Source organism: Rhipicephalus sanguineus, chromosome 5 (genome assembly GCF_013339695.2).
Source record: "Rhipicephalus sanguineus isolate Rsan-2018 chromosome 5, BIME_Rsan_1.4, whole genome shotgun sequence".
NCBI lineage: Eukaryota > Metazoa > Arthropoda > Arachnida > Ixodida > Ixodidae > Rhipicephalus > Rhipicephalus sanguineus.
The window spans coordinates 176,767,104-176,793,934 of record NC_051180.1 but is presented as its reverse complement, the minus strand read 5'-3'; the positions used below and the strand labels follow the sequence as shown (position 1 = coordinate 176,793,934).

The 26,831-nt window shown below is 48.5% G+C and overlaps 2 protein-coding genes across 2 annotated transcripts in view; both read right to left on the bottom strand.

Annotated features, from left to right (window-relative positions):
* The window catches only part of LOC119394463 (LHFPL tetraspan subfamily member 2a protein-like), a 116,687-nt gene that overhangs the window by 4,348 nt on the left and 85,508 nt on the right, over positions 1-26,831 (bottom strand). The window contains exons 2-3 of the mRNA XM_037661764.2: positions 10,782-11,010; positions 2,368-2,619 (exon numbers count right to left, since the gene is read on the bottom strand). Coding sequence (XP_037517692.1) covers positions 2,368-2,619; positions 10,782-10,968 — 439 coding nt within the window. The 5' untranslated portion in view covers positions 10,969-11,010. The remainder of the gene's footprint in view (positions 1-2,367; positions 2,620-10,781; positions 11,011-26,831) is intronic.
* Positions 16,784-26,831, bottom strand: part of LOC119395114 (phosphate-regulating neutral endopeptidase PHEX) — a 15,906-nt gene continuing 5,858 nt past the window's right edge. Inside the window, exons 5-7 of the mRNA XM_037662403.1 lie at positions 24,186-24,515; positions 17,481-17,693; positions 16,784-17,440 (exon numbers count right to left, since the gene is read on the bottom strand). Coding sequence (XP_037518331.1) covers positions 16,784-17,440; positions 17,481-17,693; positions 24,186-24,515 — 1,200 coding nt within the window. The remainder of the gene's footprint in view (positions 17,441-17,480; positions 17,694-24,185; positions 24,516-26,831) is intronic.

The following is a 26,831-nucleotide window of genomic DNA, read 5'->3' as shown; positions in this document are numbered from 1 at the left end:
TGAACATCTCAGCCAAATCTTGCAGTCGTGCGCAGCAAAGAGAGCTTACAAGTGGAGCGCGAAGTTTCCGTTTTCTCGGCTGCCCTTTTTTCATACAGAGGCCTGTCCTCACTCGCTTCGGAGCTGCCGGTGCCCGCTATTTGACGTCAAACAGCAGGTAGCATGCTATTGGCCCACAGCCGACACGAATCAAGCGCAGCATTTGGATCGGATGCGCTTCTTGCCACAGGGAGCCATGACGTGCTGGCACAGTGCTCCATAGTCTGCTAACATTACGCAGTGGGCCACACTCGCACACAAAAATAACAACGGGAGAGAGCGATCGCATTTAAACACACATGCTCAAGGTCATGACAAGCACTGACATAACTTCTTTCCCCCATGGCATCCCTCCCTACTTAGCTTCCAGTGCACGCATCATGACGAGAGAACAGAAAAAGCATGAGGCAAATCTCTGTAACCCTGCTCGCTCTTGATGGATTCGAGAAATTTTTGTGGCAATAAATTTGTGAGGCAATAAACTCTGATGCTGAGGCGATTCGACGATTACTTGGAAAAGTGGTTCATGCTAACTTGACAGCACTGAGTGTCAATAGCAGAAAGGTACATTGGTGAAGTTAGTTTCCAAGTGTAGCTTGTAGGTGAGCTCTAGCATATTTCTAGTTAATATGTCACTCAGATTATACCATCAAGTGAAAATGCTAGCACTTTTTTATTATAACACACACAGCTACAGCCTTTCTTTAACTCCAGCTCTGTTCCCATTGTGTATACTTGTTAGAAATAGCCTGCCACAATAACTTGCTTGTAAAGCATGCGTATGTTTCCCGGCCAATTTTTAAAATTAACATAATCATAGTCCAGCAGTCGAATTCATACTTCATCATCAGTGTCTTCCACCAAACCGTTGACACAACTAAATAATGGTAGATGCTTGGGGATTCTTTATTTGCTTTGAATTTTAAAGCCAGGCATAACAAACATTTGCAGCAAAGCTCGTGCTCTACAGTGCCTTGTGAAATGGAAAGCAGAAAATTCTCTTGTACTTCGTTGCTGCTCTTTGGAAGGGCTTTAGATTTCAGAGTTGGTCTTATGGAGAGTGCGCTACATTTAACTGTCAGGCAATTCGAACAAGATGCTAGAAAGCTAAACCTCAAGGGGTGTCCCCCCCAGCCTGGACACAAGGGGCTTCAAACCTCCCGAACCCCCGCCATGATTTAAGCCACTGTTGAACATATATGTGCGTACAGTGACACATGCATGTTTCTTATTCTTGAAATTAAAAGAAAGATGTCGCTTATACTGCAGCTTTCCAAATATCGCAACAAGGTCACATTTTTTGGACTGCACTGTTTAAGAAAGCACTTGGTAACATCGTTCGATTTGTTTTACCAAAAAACACATTGACCTCCTATGCATATACGGAAGCAAGGTGTTGCATGGACATGCAGCAATTACGAGCATGGTAGCTGATGGGGAAATTCTTTTGTGATTTCACTTTGAGTGAGATTACGAAAGAGTTTTGAATCATTAGAAGGTCATTTAAAAAAAACAGGACTATTACTCAGCAATTAATCGTACCATTTTTGCATTTAAAAAAAGTTAAGGTAGTACGTTTGATTTATGAAGCATAGCAGATTACTGCATAAGTGGCGGCTGTAGGAAAAGAGCAAGTAATCATCTATGTAATGTTTACAGTTACATGGCATCAAAGTGTGCATTAACCATAGAAGAAGACTACATAATCCTCGTCAGACCCGAATACTGTTCAGAAATATAACCACTCTACGAGTTGGTTCTCATCACAGAATGGGCGCTTAAGAATGTGAAAAACACATTAAAAATTATAATGGTTAGATGATAGAGGCAGCACCTTCTTGTAAATGGAATAAATGGCCATCTCCTCATATTTCTTGTAATAAAAACTATTTTTATTGAGCATAACACAGAGATGAAGATGCAACATGACGTTGCAGACTGGGCTGTAGAAGCTACATTCTGGATCTCCCTGTCCACTCACAGTATTCAAGATTCACTTTCCAGGCTACTTTCATTGTCAGTGACGACACAGTGGCCTAGACTAAATCGACATCACTTTTTATTAGAAGACGATGGCAATAATTCTTCTTAGGCTAATTAATCTAGTTTGAGCATTCTGCTTTACGTTCAGAGATGATTACTTTACTTAAGCTCCTCCGAGTTAATCTTGACTTTAGCCTTTGGCTACTGTGAAACCGAGAAGGTTGTGGCTTATTTCAAGAGATGCGCAGACAGTTTCAGCCACGAACATACCTTGGAACCGTCAAGCCAGGCAGTGGACGAACGGAGAAAGTATCAGTTTGGTTGATGAAGGAATGATGGGCTTACCAGCAACGGCCTGCACAGTGCCGGAAACGGTGAAGATGCTCTTCTTCAGCACGCTCTGAACGCAGCAGCCGAGCACGGCGGACAGCACCGTCATCGCCATCAACACGAGGCCAATGGCGAAGAAGGCCAGCGAAGCCTTCCACGGACTAGGGAACTCGTCCGATGGCATCGACAGTGACGTTACAAATGGCGCACAGTTGTCCGTGAACAGCTCGTCGATCTGGTGCAGCTTCACACACCTATTGTACAGGCCTGCAGGTACAAGAGGCACCAGTCAGCAAAGATGTGAGGGTGTAATGTTTTCCTGGCAAATAGCTAGGGGACACTGGATTAAGTCATTTTGAAATCAAGGTTAAGTAATCTCTCAGAACCGTTGATTTTGGTCATTTGGCAGAATATGCTCGTTAATTAATTCATCAACCTATTTTACGTACACTGCAGGAGAAAGGTCTCTATACCGTAAAATCCCGAGCAAGTGCCCCCCCGCCCCCTACCGTGAAGGATAATCCCACAAGATTTGGAGGGGGGCCCTTGCTCGGTCGCGGATAAAAAAATTCAAGATGGCGGTGAAAGAGCCACTTTAAAAATAAAGAATGCACACCCGTGCTTATAATGGTATGCTTCATTGTATATGCATGCATTCACTGTTTTTATTCACCCTCGTCGGGCGAATAAAAACAGTGAATGAAACAGTGAAAATTGCGTGTTTCAAATTTTGCGGAAAAGGAAGAGGAGCGCTTGCTCGGGACTTTACGGTAGTCCCAGACTCCAGTGACCTTGCATGTAAATTTCATAATTTATTTACCGCATCATCAATTGCACCACCCTTCCCTGAGCACCCATTTTATTAATTACTCTAACAGTTCATTACTAGTGTTGATTGCTAGTGAAGGATATGAATTTGAAGCTACCATACCTCATGCATTTTGGCCACTTTGATAAACAAAAGGTTTGTATTCTAGTCTTTGGCTCTTCAAAAATATGTGCCTTTTTCTTTACTGATAAACTCTTGACTATAGACAGGAGTTGGTACCACCAATGTCTTTTCAGGGGGTCTGGGATTGAGCCTGTTGAGCCTGTTGTTTCATTAGTAGACACAGTGCGAAAAAAATGAGACAAGAGCAGACGGGACCAAGAGCTTGGGCCTGTCTGTTCTTCTTGTCTGGTTGTCTTGTCGTGCTGTGTCCAGCAACTGCCACTATCCATCATGTCTCAGCAAGCTGGTGCGGGAACCTTGAGGTGGTGTCATGACCCGTATTTCATTTTTGCACCTTTCTTGCTTAACTAGGCTTTCTTCAGGGCAAGGGTGCCATTTCGATACTGGTGAAGTGAGCTTATCTGTATATTAATGAGCAGACAATCAAGCCGAGGAAAGTATCGGGGTCGTCATTTGTAGTAATTATGATATAAATGTGAAGAAATTAAAGTGGACGAAAAGACAACTTGCCGCTGGCAGGGACTGAACCTGCAACCTTTGAATAGTGCGTCCGATGCTCTACCAATTGAGCTACGGCGGCGGTCATCCTCCCAATACACTTCATTGGATCAAGAAAGCCAGCTGGCTCTGCTCGACCAAGCCCAGCGAGCCACAAAGGCCAGTGGAGCCCTGGACTGAGGACCCCACCTACTTGCCCAGAAACATTATATAGGCAATAAATGTTTTTACTACTACTACTTTATCGGGTACGTCTGTGCATTTAAACCTGGGAGTGTTAGTCAGCGCTACTGACTGCTACGTGACGCCAGCAGTCCAAAAGAAGAGTGTTCCACACTCGCCGTCATGGCTACGAGCGGTGCTTTCTTCCTATGACATTCCAATTTGTTGCTATTGCATTCATTGCTTCTCCCTTGCGGTGAGACTGTGACTTTTGATATTAACATATACAGCACGAATATCAAAATAATTTCCTTTTTTTTGCGAGTTCAATATATACAAGCTTGACTCCAGTGAAGCTATGCTGGGAGGTTTAATGTCACAAAACTGGACGACAGGTAATGAGGCATGCCATAATGGAGGGCTCCAGATTAATTTTGACTACCTGGAGTTGTTTAACTTGTCTTTGCCTTCCATTCTGAATAGCAATGTGGCCTTTGAGACTAGGATTGAACCTGTGAGCTCATACTCAGCTGCTCAGTGCCACAGACACCGAGCTACGACTGCCGGGAAAGGAGGATGTGGCCTGATGCATTTGCAAATACGAAGGAAGGTATTATATTATTGCGCTTTAATAACCAAAGTGTTACTATTATTATTACAGTCAACTGCCGATTTTTCGGACTCCCTAGGGACCGCGAAATCGTCCGAAAAATCGGGCAGTCCGAAAAAACAAATTCGTGCTTTTTTATTCTGCTCAAGTGGTCCAATCGCCACAGCCACGTCCGAAATAGCTTTAATGCCTCCCAGTACAATTATTAGGCACTTTGGTGCGCTCCCCGGCTCTCGCAAATACATTCGGTACCTGCCGCGAACCCCGCTTAACTACGTACGTGCCAACCGCCACTTTTGCATCTCGTGATGAGCGCCGCTGATAACAGCAAAGCGCGGAATAGATTACGGCTATCTCGCATGAAGCGTTTCTAAACGATGACGCGGTACACAAAGACTGTGGCGGATGAGCGGACGACTCGCCCGGCTTTTCCCGATGCGTATGAGCATGTAAACCATGCGCACACACATCGCCGAATCGCCGCCGATACGCAGCATTTGCTGCCGTGTCAAGCCGGTCGTTTCTAGTTGTGTGCAGCCAGCGCCAACTAAGCTGACGCCGTCACTTTACTGTTGCTGTATCGTACGCACGCATTTATCGTGAAAGGGTTCGTGATGCGCACTTAGTTCCTGACCGCGCACGGGCGCGATAATGGCGAGCTGGTTTTGTCCGCGAAGGCAACGCGTCTATGCGACGCACTTAGCGGTCTCGCACAAAGAGGCAGCAGGAATGGCGGCGCGGTGCATTTAGGTTCTCGCCTATTAAATGCGTGCAGTACGCATGCAACTACGCTAGGCCACGTGCACTACCGAGCAGTTAACTGAAGATGCTTATCGTAAGGGTTGTCAGCGATTAAGCCGTACTTGCGCGTTTACCAGCTGCCGCCATCATGCCTCCGTGCATTTCCGCTGCTTATGCGCAACATCGTCGCACGGCGCCGCGAGAGCGGCCCCTTTGAATTTCTAGTCTGCTTCACCCAATAACGCTTCTGCATTGCGGCAAAGCTGACTTTCGGACTCTGCTCGCGAAAGCGCTGGTTCGACTCGCGGAAGCGCTGGTTCGAACCTACGAGATGATAGACGCGACAGAGGTGGGGGCTTCAAATAATGCCTTTCGGACCTGCAATTTGGGCAGAAAGTCCGAAAAATCGGACGCGGAATAGCTTCAGCGTCCGAAATTTTGGACGTTCTAATACGTTGAAGTCTATGGGGCTGGTGACGGTGCCGCGAAAGCGTCCGAATTTTCGAGCATGTCCGGAAAGTCGGGCGTCCGAAAAATCGGCAGTTGACTGTATTACTACTATTATTAATAGAGTTTATTCTGCAACAGGATTGAGAGGATGACCAGGCAAAATGCTGCATTAAGCAGGCATTAATTGATTGCAGACATTAATATGACAAACACAGCAAATGTGATAGGAAGAACAGACTGATGGCAGGTTCACTTTAGAAATGAAGACAGCAAGATGTGCATGTTATTAAAGGATACAAATAATTATTCTAATGAAAAATTATAATACTGCACATGAAGTCAGTAATAAGTTACCGTAAATTTATGTGTGAGTGCCCCGTTTGTTACGTCACTTTTCTTGTGTTAACGTTATTGCCATGAGTATGAATAAACCAGCCCAAGAAAAACTGTTCTGCTGTTACAGGGGTCACAAACGCGCGGCCCACACATGGCTGTCTTCGTCCCATATTTTTTTTTCTAAGTATGTTCGTGAGCTACACATGCATGACTGGTCAAAAGCATTGTTCTCGCGAGGCACCCCATGCGGTCACCATGTGTTGAAACATAACCGTGAAACAGAAAAGTATATTTCAAAACCGGCGTCCAGATTTTAGTCATTTCGGAGATTGGTATCGACAAGTTGTTATAATCCTGGCATGAAATCTTCTTCAGAAATGACCCGTATATGAGAGGTTTTCTTTCAAATGGGAAAGTTTGCTGACAATGAGTACGAATTCCCCACACGCTCCTACTTTCTTCCATGTCTGGGCCCTTGCGGGACTAAATTGCGCGACTGCGGCCCGTTGGCTGAGATGAGTTTGATGCCCCTGTGCTATTAGCTGGCCTTCTGAAACATACAATGACCGTCAATATTCAGGTCATGCTTGCTTAACTAAAAAAAAGGGGCAAACAAAATGAATATTCAGAGAAATTGTGGTTATGTAGTGCTTGAAAAAAGTCGCACGCTACCTTATGCATTTGCTTAGGATGACTCGAAGGCAAAAGCCATGTCCTTCTTTTTCTTCTCAAGCGATTGTATAGATCTCACCCACCACCAGAAGACTTTCCGCACTCAATGTGGTTTTGCACTGCTTCCAAGATCGGCGGCACTGGAAGCTTTTTTTTGTACCTCACATAATTTTGCAGTGCCTCCGGGATTGGCCCACCTTTGACCAAGTGACTAGGCTATGTGATGGCGTAATAATGATGGCACACGGTAAAGTAATTTCATGATGATGATTTTTAGGGGCGAAGCACCTTAGCGTCGAGGCTCGTCCGTTGTTAGTTGTCCATGCTCACGGCACAGCACAGTGTAAAATCGAAACATCAGGTTTAACAATAGACTGATATCAATCATAATTGCGATGAAACAATATAAAACACCTACAAGCACAAACCCTTTATACTAGTCGGCGACTTCAACGTACACATTATGGACCTTTGGACCTAGCTTTGTCATCGACTTTCACTGTCGACTGTCACGGTATATAGAAAGCCGTTGCTATAGTCAAAACATATATGTGTGTATGTGAATAAAAAAAAGGTTTACAATAGACAAACATCAATCATTATTGTGACAGAACAATATAAAACACCTACAAGCAGAAACCCTTTATACTAGTCGGCGACTTCAACGTATACATTATGGACCTTAGGGGCTAGCTTTATCGTCAACTCTTTATGTCACTTTACGTCACTCAATTTACATTATATGGGGCAACGCTTGGGTAACGTACGGTTACTCACCCATACGATACCCAGAGCTTCGCCCACTCGTCATGATTCACTTCGTAGAGATGCATGTATTTTTTACATCACTCGTTTGACGCCGACGCCGACGGTAGCGTTTAATGAGACATACACAAGGCTTTCGCCTTAAAATGGTGTGAAGGTTATGACCACTGCTTTGAGAGAATCGCTATTTCACTGTTCGTGAGACAGTGGCTAGCAAGCACTGTCGACTCCCGTTAGATATTTCTTGCAATCTTTCTTTTTACCTCCCTTCTAAAATTCACTCTTTGACCATATTTATAATGGGAATAATCTATACCTTCTAAAATAGAGGCTTTTATTCACTAATGAAACAAAGAAAAAGTGTAGAAAGCTGCAGTGACTGTACTCTAACTATTATTCACTGTTTAACGTTCACAACACTGGCTTGGCAATGTCTACGTAAAGTGGGTAGTCCGAGAATTGCTGTCACAATCAATCAATCAATCAACCAATCAATCAATCAATCAATCAATCAATCAATCAATCAATCAATCAATCAATCAATCAATCAATCAATCAATCAATCAATCAATCAAATCATTTATTTAACGTTCCAAGGAAAAACCCTAATGCCTCAGTGCTGGCGCACAAATAAAGTAGACGACGACGGCAAACGCAGCATGTAACCTGTAAAGATTACTGTGCCGCATAATAACCTTCTGTGAGGAGAAGCACGCTTTACAGGCAACGATGTCTGCTTGAGCTCAACTTCTGTGTCGGCAAATAAATATCCATGCAGAACGCACTAATAATTTTATGATACGACCGCTATAACAATTCGAATGGCACATAGTTGTTGCGTTTGAGAGGGGAAGTGAGTCGTAAAGTCTATCAGAATCAAAATTTTGATTTGAAGCGTTGAACTTTTCATCAAAAAGTTCTCAAAAACGGCAAGTTTTACAGATCTGCAACTCTGCACGTAAAGCAGTTGTCTCATTATGTAAACTGCATATGTTAGAACACAAAAATCAGACGATTTAGATATATCAACTTACAGTTTACGTGAGTTTTTTTTTACAATTTTTAAGAGGGTTTCGCAAGAGTCTTACTAAAAATTAGTAATGTATTTCAGAGCGGCGATTGTAACGTCCTGTCCATAAAGTTGTGGTATCTCTTTTCATTTTTTCAGTTAAAGCTGTAAACATGATGGTGACGACTAAAAGCTTTCAACAATGGTGATAAAAATATCGCCGGGCTAAATAAAAAAGAAATCGGCTAAGCTATCATTTGCGCCGGTCGGTCTAATCGAAATCAAGAAAGTTAAAACTCGATCAAACGAAGGCCGATTTTACAAAGTTCCCGATGTAAAGAACAAATATTCCCGACAGCTATCCATAAGGCTTAATGTTGTCATCAAACTAACTAGGCACCAAACCTGATTTAACGAAGTTTTTCCAGAAGTAAGTGAGTAAAAAGAAACAGTGATGTCTTTTTTAATTTTGACCAGACGGGTTTTCCTTCGAGTGTGTGTTTAACGCTAAGTCGCGACCTTAGCTTTATTTAATATGATGCTGCACGCCACGCCCATGCACAGAACACCGGACTCGACGACCGGTAGGGCTCTCGCGAAGAGGTGTGCACGGACTCCGGGTAGCCCGAAAGCCCGAGCCCGACCCGGCCCGCGGGCCGGGCTCGGGCGGGCTGACGTATTTTCACCTCGGGCACGGGCCGGGCTCGGGCTACTTGGAGCTTTATCGGGCCGGGCTCGGGCTCGGCGCAAAGCCGGAAATATAGAGAATGAGCGGGAATTGTTTTCCAGCACGCATACAGCGCCTTTCCCGCGACCGCCCTTTACCGCTTTTCCTTTCCATTGCAGTTGTTCAGCGAGTGGCGCGACAGTGTGAGAATGTAGCAGTTACAAAAGGTGAGCTCTCCGATTATCTCTCTATGGAATCGCCCTCCGGTCCATCTGAAGTTTTAGTCTTCTGGAAAAACAAGCAGCAGAGATATCCCAAGCGTGCCAGGCTGGCAAAAAAGATATTAGCAATTCCGGCGACGAGTGCAAGCAGCGAACGTAACTTCAGTTCGGCGGGCTACATAATGCAAAAGCGCCGCACTTCGTTGAAGCCGGAATTGTTGGACTGCTTGCTGTGTTTACACGACAATTTGTAATCTATGTATTAGAGACTATTCTTGGTGTGTCGTTTGATCATATTTTATATGCTCAACAAAATGCAAAATTACCGGAAAACGATGTTTTGTTTTCGCAGCGAACCTTCAAAAAGCCGGGCCGGCCCCGGGATTGTGTTTTCGTACGTCGGGCCGGGCCAGGCGGGCTCGCAGCCCTTTGCCGTCGGGCTCGGGCGGGCCTTCGACAAAGTCGGCGGGCCCGGGCCGTTCTCGGGCTCGGAAATACGGCCCGTGCACAGCTATATGATACTCGCGTACCACGTGTCGCTAGGAGCGGCGGCGGTGGTTCGTTGTCCATGTAAACGAGTGCTTGCAACTTTTGTTCTCATTTTAATGTGCATTTTTTGCTGTGCTCAGGGCCCTGCTATTGTTGGAGAGCGTTTTTTCATGAAAGTGTGATTTCATCTGTGCGTTTCTTTTCATTTCTTCTTGTATTTTGTGTGTTACGTTTCAGTATCCTGCTGTTATTTGCACAGAATTTTTCACCAAAGTGTCATTTCGTCTATTGTGCTAAGCAAGCATTTTGTATTCTGCAATATGGCAATAGGTTAATCATTTTCTTGTAATGTTTATATTTTCTTTTATTTTCTTGCACTGTCTTATCTTGTAATTATTTTGTCATTGTACTGCCCCTCCTGCATAGGCCAGAATATTGGCCTGCAGTATCAATAAATCAGAGTAAATGCTCCTACAGGAACACGGTCGTGGCTTGTGTGATTTCATCGTCTATGCGACAGGCGGCACTGATCCTACTCGCACAATCACTGTTCTCCCGGTCTTTGCATATCAGCAGCCTGTCACAGCTTCACGTGACCGTCTACATGGCCTGCGTCGACCGCACATGGGAGGCCTCATGTGCGGGCCGCCCTCTCGGACTTCTCGCACGCGCAGGCGTGGGTTAGCTGCAACTACAATGGCGTGACAGCTTTTGGGTGTCGCTACGCTACAATTCTACAGTTCGGGGGACCGAAAAATTCGTTTCTTGATTTTACGAACTTCCGGATCTACGAAATAATTCGAGCGTGGTCATCACTTCGTTAAATCGAGTTTCAACTGCATACGGACAAGACGTACCAATGGAGGGCCTGTAGAGTTGCGGCGGCCGCATCGTGGCTCCGGACAAGCGTCCCCGGATGAGTGGCCGCTTGGGCGCCCCGACCAGCCAGGCGGGCGTGATGACGGCCGCCAGCATGGACAGCGCCGTGGCCACCGTCAGCAGGGTCCACAGCAAGGTACGCGACGTCACAATCACGTGGCCCATGGCGCTCCCCGGTCAGACGGCGTCACGCCGCCCGCCACGGGCCTGCGAAAAAGCGGTGAAGCACGCTGTGACGTCACGCAACGTTTCACAAAATAAACGCCGCTCGCGAATGCTGTATCATCATCCTTCATCGCCCTTCATTGCCGTCCTAGCACGGAGTGGCAGACCCGCGAGCCTGTTCAGTTTAGTCAAGCATATGGCTGAAAGCTTTCCTTTCGGCTGAGACACGTTGAGAGCCGTTACAGCAGGGGCTCAAACACGCTGCCCGCGGAAACTCGCTAGTAGCCCGGTCCGCACATGACTGTCTTCGTCTATTTTTTTGTTTTTATAATTTTTTAATAAGTATGTTCACAAGCTATACAGACGTGACTGGTCTCAAGCATTTTTTTCGTGAGGGACCCCATGCGGTCATTATGCGTTAAAATATAAGTGGAACAAAAACTCTATATTGCAGAATGAATGAATGAATGAATGAATGAATGAATGAATGAATGAATGAATGAATGAATGAATGAATGAATGAAACAACTTTATTGCGAGATCCGGCTAGTTGCTGGTCCGGGCCAGACCGCTCAGATGGAGGACGGAAGACCTTGTCTTCCACCCTGGCCTGCTGGATAGCGCAGGTTTGGTCCTGTAGATCGGAGCTGAGCAGCGTTTTCCGCCATCGCTCCCGGAGAGGTTCTGGTGAGTATGTTTGCTGATTGGGACACCCCCATAGCATGTGGCTCAGGGAGGCCTCTTCTATTTTGCATGCTTTGCATATTGAGCCTCGGTAGATCTGAATCGGCGCCCAGATTTTAGTCATTCTGAAGATCTGTATCGATACGTTTTTCGAAACCTGACATCAAGCCTTCTTCAGAAGTGACCCATATATGAGATATGAAAAAGGCTTTCTATATGAGAAAGTCAGCTGACACTGTGGTCAAGCTCTCCCCCTTCCCTCCCTCGCTCCAACCTTCTTCACTGTCCCGTCCCATAGGGGAGAGAATTTCGTGTTAAAGAGAAATTCTTAAAGACAATACTTACCAACTAGCTCAGCTCTGTGTTATTCTAAAATTTTCATGACCGCGGTCCGCTTGCCGAGGTGAGTTTGAGACCCCTGCATTAGAGATAGAGGTTGCAGCCGTAGTAACATCAGTCACCCTTATAAGTAGGCAAGTTGCTAAATTATCAGTGCACGTCAGTCGGTATTCATAGACCTGCGCTCTGCCGACCGCACCTCTATGAGGGCAAACGGTAAACGCTCAAGCAGTACGGCTTGCGATGCACGCACCGGCGCTACACGACGGCAACGACGTCATCAATGCATCCGTGCCGCGAAGTCACCGGCCCTTCCGTGCGTCGCTCGGCGCGCTTCGTCGTGACGGCAGGCAAAAATTCGAATAAAAACCGCCGCCCGATCTTTCTCTCAGAGCAGCTACTCTTTCGAGCCAACAAATGACGTCACAGGTTTTGGCTGCCACGTCGACGATACCTGCAAGGACAGACGGCAGGACGCAACGCAGGGAAATGTAGCCAGCAGCAACGAGAAGGCGCAGATATTCCAGGGAAGCGCAGAGCCCGAAGAACAAACGTCGCCGCCACGCAAACAGAACAAAAGAGAGAAAGAAGGAAAGCGGCCTTTCGACGCATAAACGCAGCTCGTGCTGTTGGCACTTGGGAGAATGCAAGGGAGGAATTCGTTCGAAGACGATCGTCGACGTAATGGGAGAGCGCCTCTGCTGCACTTGAGGTATCCTCACGCAATCCCTTTGAGCCATTGCATTTGCGAGCTGCTGTTTCACCCTTTTTCACAAAAATCTTGCGAAGAATGTTTCCCCATGGAAGGCGTTTTACGACTTACACTGTTTAACAGGTATTTCCGAATCTGACCTCGTGAGGAGCCCTACTAAGACTTCGCTGTCATCTTACGCTTTCAAATGCGAATCATTTCTTAGCAAACCAAAGGCACTTTGACAGTTTCTATCTATCTATCTAGCTGCCTACGTCTGGGTGCTCTCCTGGTCGACTCCTTAACTTGGTGCATGCCAAAATTGGCATAGGAGGACAGAAGTGTATGAGGAACATGACTGACAGACCATGACGTAAATAACGTGACAAGCCTGTCGCGTAAGCCACGAAACTCTTTCCCCCAGGCTGTAGCACATACCCGCACACCACGGGCCGTCGTAAGTGGTTCCATACTGCTAGCGAACAGGCACAAAGGACGACATAGAAAGAGACAGGACAACCGCTAACTTTCTATGTCGTCCTTTGTGCGTGTTCGCTAGCAATATGGAAGCATGCAATCAATACCAACTAGCCCAGCTTAATGCATTAACGTCGTAAGTGGGTATGCGCCACAGGTGATTCGCATTTATGTCAACCTGCAGGAACGACGACAACAGACATTGCAAACTTTAACGCGACAAGGTTAAGGAGCCCATGTCGCACAAATTCCAGTGTAGGCGTCGGCGGCGTTGTCGGTGAATGAAGAATTCCGACGAACGCGAAGAATAGAAATCGGGAATCCAATCGGGACTCGAATCCAGGCATTCTGCGTGGCCGTCAAGTATTCTACCGCTGAGCCACGCTAGGTATTAACGCGGCAGCGTTTAAGAGCTCGTTTCGCAGAAGTTCCGGTATCGGCGTCGGTGTCGGCGTCCTTGGTTGTGAGCGAAAAATCAGCGTTGTCCGTGAACGAAAATTCGAGAAAGATGCAAATAAATAAATGCAAATAAATAAAAAATCTTCGGTTCGAGTCGGAATCAAACCTAGAACTCCTGCGTGGCAAGTTGATGTTCTACCACAGAGCCAAGCCCGTGCACAAAATTGCTCGAAAAAAAACAAAAAAAAAACACTATATGAATGTTATGTAGTGCGAAGAGTGTCATTAACATACATAATATTGCGTAGCAGAAGCGTAGAATCACACCAGGCGTCAGAACATGTGCACACAAGCATAATTAATTATCATTATCAATAACAGCGTCAGAAACGTCTGCAGCAGCGCGGGTGCGCGTGTTGCCTTGCGGACGCGTAGTGGGTACCTCGCCAACTCCCAAAAGGAAGAATTATGTCGTAGTGGGCACTTCGCAACTGCACATGCAGTAGGCATTCTGGATGGTTTGAAATGGCCAATTTACAGGCGCAAGGACGTTCCTTTCCTTGTGACACACTTTAAGTCTCCACCGAGAAGCGAAGCCAGGCTAGTTATTGAGAAGGCGATGCGAACGCGTTCGGCTATCGCGTTCTATCCTTGAAGGCGAAGCTCAAGCGTCCTCCAAGTTTTGCAAGTGCTTTGGTAAAAGACCCTATATGTCGGTGCCATGTCGGGGCGACGTAATTTGTGGAAACTGCTATGTATGATATGCAGATCAGTCCACCGTAGCGTGCACTTCACTTCGATAAAACTGGCGTCTGTGCTCCACCGTGGGTGCTGACGTTACGTCAGACCAGAAGCTACGTTTTAAGCGCCAGTGTAGTTGGCGTGCCGGGTGAGCCTACGATATGCACACAACTACGAACGCGTCGATCCACTTCGTAGCTCACACATTTCTTTCTCTATGGCTCACAGAAAAAAAGAATGCAGCACAGGCAGCGACTTGCTGAATGCTTCGCATGAAACCGATTCCCACTATGCGTGGGATCTGCCGGATTTTTGTTACTGCACGTCTACTAGGGCTAGTACAGATGGGCTGAATACTTTTCGTTTCTACCTCGTGAAATATAACACGACACAAACACTCACAGTGCCGATTTCGCAGTTCGCTGACGTGTAACAATACAGTTAAGCGTGTTCGGCAGCGCGCTCCATTCCGCGTTCCGGGTCGATCACTTTTCGAGATATCGCCGAAATATCATTTTCAATGCGCGCTCATTCACTGAGCGAGCAACGGCGGGCAAGTGGTCGCTTCTGTCATTGGACACGCGAGGTTCCACGTCACGCAAAGCGACGCAATCGCGGAAGGTGATCACCTCAGAATGCGGCCTCAGCCTCAGAGGAGTGGCGGCGACTTTCACGTTTTAGCTACGAGTGAAGCTTGCCTCAGCGGATGTTTCGTGCATGAAGCATCCTCCGACGAAATACCGAAAGAATATTACAACAGATTTTTTAACTTAGCGAAAGAAAACAAATGTCTAGCGCATTTCATCTACAAAATATGCAGACGTGTTATTGAAACGCGTTGGCGGATTATTTTCGCGTTTCCTGCTGTGTAGTTCTAAAGAGCGCACAATCAGACACCGGCGGAGCTGCGGGTCAACAGCATTTGTGAGACGAACGGTCAAATACAATGGCGGCGACCACACGGAAGCCGTCGAATCTCAAGTGGTGCGTCGAGTTCGTCTGCCGTTTAATCACTCATCAGTCGTCACGCCCATTAGCCCAGCCACGGTGGTCTAGTGGTTATGGCGCTCGACTGCTGACCCGAAGGTCGCGGGATCGAATCCCGGCCGCGGCGGCTGCATTTTCGATGGAAGCGAAAATGTTTGAGGCCCGCGTACTTAGATTTAGATGCACGTTGAAGAACCACAGGTGGTCGAAATTTCCGGAGCCCTCCGCTACGGCGTCCCTCAATCATATCGTGGTTTTGGGACGTTAAACCCCAGATATCATGCACATTAGGCGCAATCGCTGACGCTCGCGAGCACTCGTAATATTCAAAATAGTAAAGTGACGGGCCGTGCGGAGACTCGATTGCATTTCTCATACGACCATCAGCGCCACAGCGATAACGTGACGTTAACATCTTGGTATACTTCGCGTATTTTCCAGGCATTGCATGCAAAAGTTGCCACGCCGAGTTCTCGCTTGGGAATACAATAACTCGCTGATAAAGTTCAGGCGGTACGCCCCCGGTGAACTAGTCGAGAAGGCGCTGCACTTAGCCAATTGCTACACCTCTACAGCACGGAACCACCATGCAAGTTGTGAATCTTTGGTAATCTACTAGTTTTACGAGAATTCAGTCACAGCGGCCCACATTCGATGAGGTACTTTGATATTAGCGACCTCACACGCACGCACGCAGCGAAGTTAACCAACGAAGCTTCAAAATTCTTTATTGTCAACCGATATAGTGCGTCTAGTAATAAGTGTGCGCACAAACACCAGTATAAAAAGACAGCCACTTTATGTGACGAACATTAAAGCAAAACGTCATACGAGCAATGGCCCCTCCTCAAGCGATATCTCGCAACAGCAAACGCAGTGCCTGTTATACAGAACACGCAGCGCGCCCGACTATACGCACAGGCGACGAGTCGGCTGTCCATTCGCATTAACGCGGTAAAGGACATTAATACGTCGCTGCTAATCAACCCATCCAGCGCGCTAAATCTTCAAGAAACCGGCTTTCGCGCGTGCTCGTGCTACGTCATTCGCATAAAGCGACCGAACTGCTTTTCGTGAGAAAACAAACTAAGGATAAGGCAGTTCATTTGGCTGGGTTCTCGCCGCGGGAACACGGGAGGAAACCAATTTCCGGAATCCTCACGAAAGAAAGCGAGACAGTTTACCGAAGGCGGAAGCGTGGACGGAACTGAGGGCAGGATGAAAACGAAAACAGCCTCCTGCTCCTCTCCACTCGGCTGCACACGTTCCACACACACGGAGCAACACACGGATACCGAAGTTTCATTTTAAGCGAACTCGGAATAGTTTTCAAAAGAGCGCGTATCCCAAACATATTACACGAAAAGAGAAAAACACAAACATTCAGTCTTCCGAGAACACTGTCTCAATGCACGAAATTTGCACGTAAGCACTCGTCGATATAAATAACGAAACAAGCAAAAAAAGAAGCTAAACGCGGCCAAAGACGCCAGCGTGTCACAGGGCGCACACTTTGGTCGGGTTCATGAACGAGCCGACGGGGCACTTGAAGGCGTCCGCGAATTCGGGCATGTTTCGCAGCGGCCCGTTGACGCGGAGCCTCGCCGGACTGCGACCGCGTCGCGGCGTCTCGTCGGCGCAGTGCGACGCCGCGTAGTAGACGAAGAACAGCTGCCGACTATTCAGGTCGGCCGCCGTCTGCAGCCGGAAGTCGGCGGTCAGGTACGCGCGGTACGCCTCGAACGCCGGAACTACGGACAGGACGTCAAGCATGTCCTGCACCGACGACGACGACGACGACAAAGTAGCCGCGTCGGTTTCGCCACCCGAAGACCTGAGCGGCGCGTACTGCTCTTCGACGCAGGCGCGCACCCGCTGGAACATGGCGGCCGCGTCCTCGGTTGCCTCGGTCAGGTTGTTGTTGCCGTTGGCGTTGAGCGCGCTGTGGTAGAGAAAGCGCAGCAGGGCGGCGTAGACGCGGGGCGCCACGCGAGGTATCTGCAGGTGCCGCACCGAAGGGTCGTCGCCCAGCGCCATGTTGAAGACCGGCAGCGGGATCTCGAGCCGGCGGAAGGGCGGCGCCAGTCGAGGGTAAGCGGACAAGGAAGCCGCCCGTCCAGCCCGTCCACAACTGCTCGGCTGCTGCTGCTGCTGCTGCAGACGACGTGCCGAAGCCTCGGCGCTGGCGGGACACGGACTTCTTGAGCCAGAAGTAGTAGAAGTAGGCTAGCGGCGACATGGGCATGTTGGTGTACAGGCCGTCCATGTACTGGCGCCTGAACGTCTCGTCCTCAATGGCCGACGGCCGCACCAGGTCCCAGCCCATGTCGCGCAGCGTCTGCAGCGCCGACGTCCGGAACTCGCCCGTAGACTTGAAGAACTCGTCCACGTACTTCTCGAAGACCACCTATGGTAGCGAGAATAGCGCTCAGGACGCTTAATGGAGCATCGAGTCCGGCTTTAGCCTAATGCGCGGTTTTTCCTGGTGGTTCAGGCTTGTTCTCTACTTCAAGGCGTCTGACGTGAGTGTGCACACATCTGCACGATACACGTGGATGGCGCGTGCGTTGCAGCACGCGCCTATCAGCAGGTTGGGGCCTTCAGAGAAACTATCACACGCACAAACTCCTTTCCAGGGCATGATTTCTGACCCGCAGACGTCCGAGGAGGGGTGATAGGTGTTCCTGGTAACAGCGCACTAGACACTTCGGACAAAGGGAGCCTCAGTAACGAACGCTGCGAAAAGAGACGAAACATCTTTGGTCTATAAATTTAAAATTCACGCCCCTCACACCTCTTTCTCAACGGATCTGGACTCGTGTGAAATTGTGTCCACTTGTTAGAAAGACTCGGCATATATATATATATATATATATATATATATATATATATATATATATATATATATATATATATATATATATATATATATATATATATATATATATATATATTGTGAGGAAGAAGATCGGCAAGCATGAAGGCCCATCGCCATCGGCTGGCACACACCGACAATTCGCTCTCTGGCTACGCCCTGCGCGCTGCTGCTACGATCGTCGCTCTCGCAGAATCCTCAATAAACCCCCCCGTAACAAGTGGTGGAGCTGCGGGGTAAGCAATCTGGAACTACGCAACGGAAACTCAAGCCCGCCTCTACAATGACGGAAGGGGGACCAATGCAGCAACAACAACCCGGTGCCACGGTGACTACCGTGCTCTGCCCTGGCCCGTTCCCTCAACGCGACCCACCAATCTTCAGCGGTGCGGAAGAGCAAGATGTGGAAGACTGGCTCGCTGAATACGAACGAGTGAGCGTGATAAACCGCTGGGACGACGCAGGAAAGCTCAACTACCATTCATTTTACTTGAGCGGTGTCGCCAGCGTCTGGCATCGAAACCACCAACGTGACCTCCCGACATGGGCTGCCTTCAAAACTCAAGTGACGGAGGTATTCGGGCGCCCCGCCGTTCGCAAGCTTCGAGCTGAGCAACGTTTGCGTGCTCGTGCGCAGCAGAGCGGTGAGAATTTCACAAGCTACATAGAAGACGTTCTTGACCTATGTAACCGCGTTGATGCAGCAATGACCGATGCCGAGAAGATTAGGCATATATTGAAAGGAATCGAAGACGATGCCTTTCAGATGCTACTGGCGAGGAACCCATCAACAGTCCTCTGACCTAGTCAGCCTTTGCCAAAGCTTCGATGAACTGCGCAAACAACGTGCAGCCACCCGCCAATCTCTACCACCCGCGACTTCAATGTCCGGCTTGGCTGTAGCTCCCGATCACACATCCCTGCTGCAACAGATTAAGGATTTCGTTCGAGAAGAAGTCGCTCGTCAGCTTTCGCTGATGCCGCTTATTCACGGCCAGTCGAGTCCTCCATTGGCGCCCGCTCTCCAGAACATCATCAGGATCAGGTAGCCGATCAAGTTCCACCTTCTCTCCTTCAGGCTCCAACTGCTGCTCCTCTGACGTACGCTGAAGTCGCTTCGAGGCCTGTGCTACAAAGTTACGGCCCACGTCGCCCACATATGCGCCCGCCAGTATCTCCACCCGCCCGACCAGCAGTACAGTACGCACGAGCTGAAGATCCTTGGCGCACAGAAGACAACCGTCCTATCTGTTTTCATTGTGGTCTTCCTGGACATGTGGCACGTTACTGTCGCTTTCGTGTACCGAACGTCTCCAACAATATGCGTCCACCATGGGTCACGTATGCGCCACGTCAGCCCCGCCGTAGTTATTCGGACGACCGCGAATCTGCTCCTGTCGCTGAGGCACCATTCTCCTCCCGCCGTTCGCCTTCTCCTCACCGCCGTTCCCTTTCACCTATGCAACGACGGCGGAGCCCTCTGCGCCAGGAAAACTAACTAGCGCAGTTCAGGAGGCAAGAACTGCGGTGCCAGCGAAATGTCTAAGGCCTCAAATTTCCCCGAAGAACGTTATTGATGTCGCCATAGAGGGAATACGGACGCTAGCCCTCGTCGACACTGGCGCTGCTCTTTCAGCAATTGATGCCCGCATTTGCCGCCGAATCGGAAAAGTGACGACACCACTTTCTGGACTATCCCTTCGTACCGCCAACGCACAGCACGTCGAGCCGTCCGGCGCCTGCACAGCCCGTGTCGTCATTCAGAATGTCGTCTATGTCATCGAATTCATCGTGTTGCCATCATGTTCTCACGACGTGATATTAGGCTGGGATTTTCTCTCTACGCACCATGCGATCATCAATTGCGCCCGCGCCGAAATCGAGTTGTTTCCGTTTTCACCAGATATTATCAATGACCACACAGACTCTTGTCAAAATCGCAGTTTCGAAGATAACGCCGTTATACCGGCCTGGTCTACTGCTGTTGTCAGCATCTCTTGTATTTCTATCACCGACGGCACCTTGCTTTTCGCACCCTCTGACCTTCTACTTCGCCGCCGATCACTACCACTGCCGTTTGCCGTCCTTCAGTTCAATTCTGGCACCTCTGTGATGTACGTGTGATGTACGTGATGTACGCGCGTGATGTACTCTGTGATGTACGTGATGTACGCGCAGGGTGACTGGTGCGGCCAACGGCCGCACCAGTCACCCTGCGCCACCGTGAAAGCCTAGGGAGAGCCGAACCACTGCCATCTTCTTCAATTTTCGACATCATGGAAGACTCCGCTGACCTGGCCGCCCTTGAGACCTCGCCTCCTCAGTCACTGCCGCGGTCTTTCACACCAACTATTGCAAGCGACCTTACGACGACGCAGCGCGACCAGCTTCTTCGCTTGCTCGAAGGTTTCTCATCCTCGTTTGACTCCCACGCAACGTCGCTTGGCCGCACGACGGCTGTGTCGCACACCATCGATACTGGAAGCCATGCGCCCATTCGACAGCGTCCTTACCGAGTATCGGTGAGCGAAAGGCACGTTATCGATGAGCAGGTGAAAGACATGCTCCAACGGGGTGTCATTCAACCTTCCAACAGTCCCTGGGCCTCGCCAGTCGTCCTGGTTCGGAAAAAAGACGGTACCATACGATTTTGCGTCGATTATCGACGGCTTAACAAGATTACCCGAAAGGACGTGTATCCGTTACCCCGTATCGATGACGCCCTGGACTGTTTGCAGGGTGCGGAGTTCTTTTCTTCCTTGGATCTCCGCTCTGGATACTGGCAAGTGCCAATGGCTGACGCTGACTGTTCGAAAACGGCGTTCGTAACACCAGACGGATTGTACGAATTCACTGTAATGCCGTTCGGTCTCTGCAACGCGCCCGCGACCTTTGAACGCATGATGGACGGCATCCTGCGCGGCCTGAAGTGGCGCACTTGTCTCTGCTATCTTGACGACATTGTCGTCTTTTCCCCAGATTTTTCGACTCATCTGCACCGTTTACATCAAGTTTTGACCTGTCTCCAGAATGCTGGCCTCCAGCTTAACTTGAAAAAGTGCCAGTTTGCGGCTCGAAAACTGACTATATTAGGCCACGTTGTCTCCAAAGCAGGCATTCCTCCCCGATCCTGCTAAACTCCGGGCCGTATCCGATTTCCCAAAGCCCACTACCCTGAAAGCGCTACGTAGCTTTATTGGCCTATGCTTCATATTTTCGGCGCTTCGTTCGCAATTTTGCTAATGTCATCGCACCCCTGAATGCACTTCTCCACGGCGACAATGAAACTGTCTACCTGGTCGGAAGCCTGTGATCACGCGTTTACGACTCTTCGCCGCCTGCTTACATCTCCGCCATCTTGCGCCACTTCGATCCCGGCGCACGGACAGAAGTTCACACTGATGCCAGTGGTGTGGCCTTGGTGCTTGTGCTCGCACAACGTAAGGATGCCAACACCGAATATGTGGTCGCCTATGCCAGTCGTGCGCTCACGAAACCTGAGACCAATACCTCCGTCACAGAAAAAGAGTGCTTGGCTATCATATGGGCTCTTCAGAAATTTCGCCCTATCTTTACGGTCGTCCTTTTGACGTCGTAACGGACCACCACGCTCTTTGCTGGTTGTTGAACCTGAAGGACCCGTCAGGCCGCCTCGCTCGTTGGGCTCTCCGAATCCAGGACTACGACATCCGCGTCGTCTATCGCTCTGGCCGCCGACACTCTGACGCTGACGCCCTTTCTCGTTATCCCCTCATATCAGACGACAGCACTTCTACTCGCGATCAAGATATGTCGCCGCTTGACATCCTGGACATGGCCTCAGAACAACGAAACGACCCATGGATCGCCACCATTTTGAACTTTTGTCAAGCCCTCCGACAGCGTCGGCACCTCGCTCACTGCGACGCCAGGCACAGCATTTCGCTATCCGCGACGGACTTTTATACCGCCGCAACTACCACACGACGGCCGCACATGGTTACTAGTCGTACCCCGTAATCTTCGTAAAGAATTGTGCTCCGCGTTCCACAATGACCCACAGTGTGGTCACGGTGGAGTGTCTAAGACGTACATGCGGCTCAGTCGACGATATTATTGGCGGGGCATGTACAACTTCGTCTGCAAGTACGTCCGCTCTTGCATCCCTGCCAACGACGCAAACCAGTCTCGCACCTCTCCACAGCACCTCTCCAGCCACTCCCATGCCCACCCCCTCCCGTTTGACCGCGTCGGCATCGATTTATACGGGCCCCTTCCATGCACTGGTGCTGGAAACCGATGGATTGTCGTTGCCGTAGATCATTTGACAAGGTATGCTGAAACCGCCGCCTTGCCTGCTTCAACAGCAAAAGACGTTGCATCGTTTATTCTACACAACTTCATTCTTCGCCATGGCGCACCTCGTGAACTCCTGAGTGATCGGGGACGTGTATTCCTCTCGGACGTGCTGCAATCCCTCCTATCTGAATGCCAAATTATTCACCGCACTACTAGCGCTTATCACCCACAGACCAATGGCTTAACTGAACGATTTAACCGGACCCTTGGTGACATGTTGTCTATGTACGTTGCCTCAGACCACTGCAATTGGGATGTTGTACTTTCCGTTTGTCACATACGCGTACAACACCGCCTGCCAAGCCACTACCGGATTCTCACCATTCTTCTTGCTTTATGGCCGCGAGCCCTCCAGCACGATTGATACAATTCTCCCGTATCACCCAGATCCTGCCGACTGCCAACCTGCGTCTGAGCTCGCCCAGCACGCTGAGAGATGCCGACAACTTGCCCGATCTTTCACTTATGATGAACAGTGTCGCCAAAAACAGCGCCATGACTCCAAGCCTCCTCCGGACCCTTTTCCTATCGACTCCCTCGTGTGGCTTTGGGGTGCCTCCTGTTGCTGCTCCCGGCCTTTCATCTAAGCTCCTTCCAAAGTACCACGGACCCTACCGCGTGGTGCGCAAACCTCCCCTGTCAATTACGTGGTCGAACCCGTTACGCCATCTTCCGATCTCCGTCGTCGCGGGCGAGAGACAGTCCACCTTGACCGCCTTAAGGCTATTATGATCCTCTGACCTCTATCTAGATCGCCAGGATGGCTACCTCTCCATACCGGGGGTGATTGTGAGGAAGAAGATCGGCAAGCATGAAGGCCCATCGCCATCGGCTGGCACACACCGACAATTCGCTCTCTGGCTACGCCCTGCGCGCTGCTGCTACGATCGTCGCTCTCGCAGAATCCTCAATAACCCCCCCGTAACAATATATATATATATATATATATATATATATATATATATATATATATTATATATATATATATATATATATATATATATATATATATATATATATATATATATATATATATGTATATATATTATATATATATATACCTCTTTCTCAACGGATCTGGACTCGTGTGAAATTGTGTCACTTGTTAGAAAGACTCGCGGCATATTAATATATATATATATATATATATATATTATATCTATATATATATATATATATATATATATATATATATATATATTGTGCGAAGCTTATTGGAACCTGAAGTGGGGTCATCCTCTCCGGCCCCTTCTAGTGGGTTGCCTCTTCGGACAGAGCGCAGCTCCAAGGGCATTGAATGCTGACCGTAGTTGTTTGAAGGGCACAGCACTCTCCAGATGTTTATTGGCGGACACTCGGCGAAGATGAGCGACAGCGACAGTCAGGCGGGGCCGACTCTGCGCGAGCTGCGCTCTGTCGAAGAGGGCAACCACTAGAGGGGCCGGAGAGGATGACCACTTCAGGGTTCCAAGAAGCTTCGCTACAAATAATAGATATATATATATATATATATATATATATATATGAATGAACTTGCAGGTAGCACGTTTGAAAAGGAAAAGATGCCTTTACTAACGTTTCGGCCGTGGCACGGCCTTCACTAAGGGATTTCGGGACGAGTGCACGGAACTAGGCAAGTTACACGGCTGCAACAGGTCGAAATGCCGTCGTCACGAAAAGACGTGCCTGCAGATGTCCCTCGAGCAGATCCTGGACGTCTCCCTCGGTGCCCAGGTAGGCGAGAGACATGTTGGCCGCCAGGTACATGGGCACCGCAGGCTCGAACCAGTCGAGCAGGCGCACGCACAGCTGCCGAGGCGTCAGCGGCGCCGGCTCCGAGCCCGGCGTGGCGTACGCGCGCGACAAGGCGTCGCGCAGCGTCGCATTGGCCATGAACGGGCTCAGTGCAGCCACGATGCGGAACAGCACGTAGTTGAGCAGGTCGGTGACGCGTGGCAGAGAGCCTCGGTTGAACAGACCCAGCACGTAGCCGGGGCACGCGAGCTTGATCAGGTCCTGGGACGACGCCGGCGGACGCGCGTCAAGTCGCATGCAAGAGCGTGCGCTCATTTGAGCGGCGTGTAGCACGGCCTTGAGTCATAAGGCCATGCTGATTCCTAACAGAGAATGTTTCAGGGCCTATTCAGTATTCGTCTTTATTCAGAAATAATCATTTCCTATGTAGCACTGTGGCTCCAAGTTCGACAGGTCTTCCGGCCCCAATCGCTTACGAAATCAACACACTTCTTTTCGTACTCAAGTTCACTTCCTGCTGCGACCATACGGGCGCTGGCGTGTTGACGGAAAACACTTAAGAGGGAGCGTTGCTGCCGCTTGTCCAAGCGCGACACGTCGTCATTGTGATAGCAGAAATGAAGGCGGCTCTGTATCGTGAATAGACCATCGGTCCTTAGGCTAGCTTTTAACAGCGTACGTCATCGGAAGGTCGTGTCGTCGCGTGACTCAATATGGCCTCCACTGCAAAGTAAAGATAATTAGTCGTTACAGTGTAACGGAGTGAAATTATCGCGGGCGCGTTATAACTTTTGAACGCATTACCTGTCAGAGGCCAGACGGACAAACTTAGAAGGGTGGAAGTTCGGTGACGGGACTTAGGTGAATGTAAGCGCTGGTCTGTATCCCTTAAGTTGCAGTCCCCTCCTTTTTGGCGCTTTTACTTTCTTTAATTGTGGTACACGATAATTGACGCACGTGATTCACAGCTCCTGCATGTATATCTTGCAATTACCAGCATGGCCAAAGAGAACAGCTCAGCAGCAATCTGCGACAGGAATTTAGGTAATTGTGCTTCAGAAGGAAATTATGTGAATTTCTCTTTTATACGCCCTCTTTACAAAACGTTGTACTTCACCTTGGTGCGATGTGCGACGACATAAACATGCACTGAAACTGCATGGTCTGATCTACACGAACTGTTTATGGAATAAATTAATATTTTCAAGTACGTGATCTGTACTCTTTTGAAGTGCAGTGATACGCTGTTGTGGCTAAGGTCTTGTGTTTATGAGCCGTTTGTCGCTTTTTACGGCGTTTTATTTTTTGTTATCATTTGCAGATGCGTATAGGAGTGGTTTCTTTACATTATTTCATTGTCAGAGACGTAAAGTCAGTTGTTGATTGTCGAGCACTTTGGCGGTTAAGGGGCATTGCCAGATATTAAGTTGGTTTCTTTTCTTTTTTTTTGCCCCATGCCTTCCCATACAACCAGCAGGAATAATCTGCTTGTACGTTTAAATTATAGAATAAAGCTTTTATTTCATATTAACCCTCAACATGAGTTATATGTCTACAAAGGGGCGGACTATGAACTCAAATTACTGGCATTTTGCGTACTGTTAAAGCCTCAGCACAAAAAGTGCACAGAAGACAAAGAAATGACGAGGACTCGACGTTTCTTCGTCTGCTGTGTGCACTTTTTGCGCTGAAGCTTTAACATTATGAAATACCAACTAGCCCGCTACCACACCTTGCTTTTAGGGCGCTGCATACTTCCGTTGCCTCAAGGAACAGTGGCGGCGCAGTGAAGCGGACTTACGGGCCCGCGCCCAGGCACGCCGCGAACGCTAAACATAAATGTTTGTTTCTCGCCTAAAACAAAAAAAAAACACTCCGGTTAAACTTTCACAAATAAATCTCCTTTGTTTACTCTTACCAACGAGACCAAGCGTGCATTTTTACTTGGACCGCATCACCACTCTACATGTGCCTGAACATGAGGCATTTCACAGATTTTTCGATGTTTGCGCCCTTTCCACTTCGAAACTACTCGGTCATCGACTTCTACTTTTTTGACCGCTTACTGCCAACTATCCAGCCATGTGATATAGTCCTATTTTGTCTGTAATGTTCGTAAATTTTTTTTTTAAATAATCAAAACGGGCACAGAATTGCAGCATTGCTTCACCACAAGGCACACCGTGAGACAAAGTAGTGGCGTCAATGGGTGATAATAACATAGTGCCATTCCTTTTCAAGTAAAACAGCAGATATTAAGGCATTCCGTAAAGTGTTGTATTTTTTTAGACTATTTTTTCGCAACCTATGTTTCACCGACTACGGCAAATTCAAATCGCTGTAACAGACAAGAAATTTTTTTTTGTCTGTGAAAGCTTCTTCCATCGGACCATATTATTTCAGACGCACTCGATAGTAGACACACCGATTACATGAACCACACGTTAGGTTATCAGTCTTTTACTCTCAGCAACGAGAGCGGCCGTACCCAGTGTACCCGATGTACCCAATTATCCTGCAATAGTACGGACTAGTTTTCTTTATCTTCAACGTCCACAGAGAAGACCGCGGACGAGA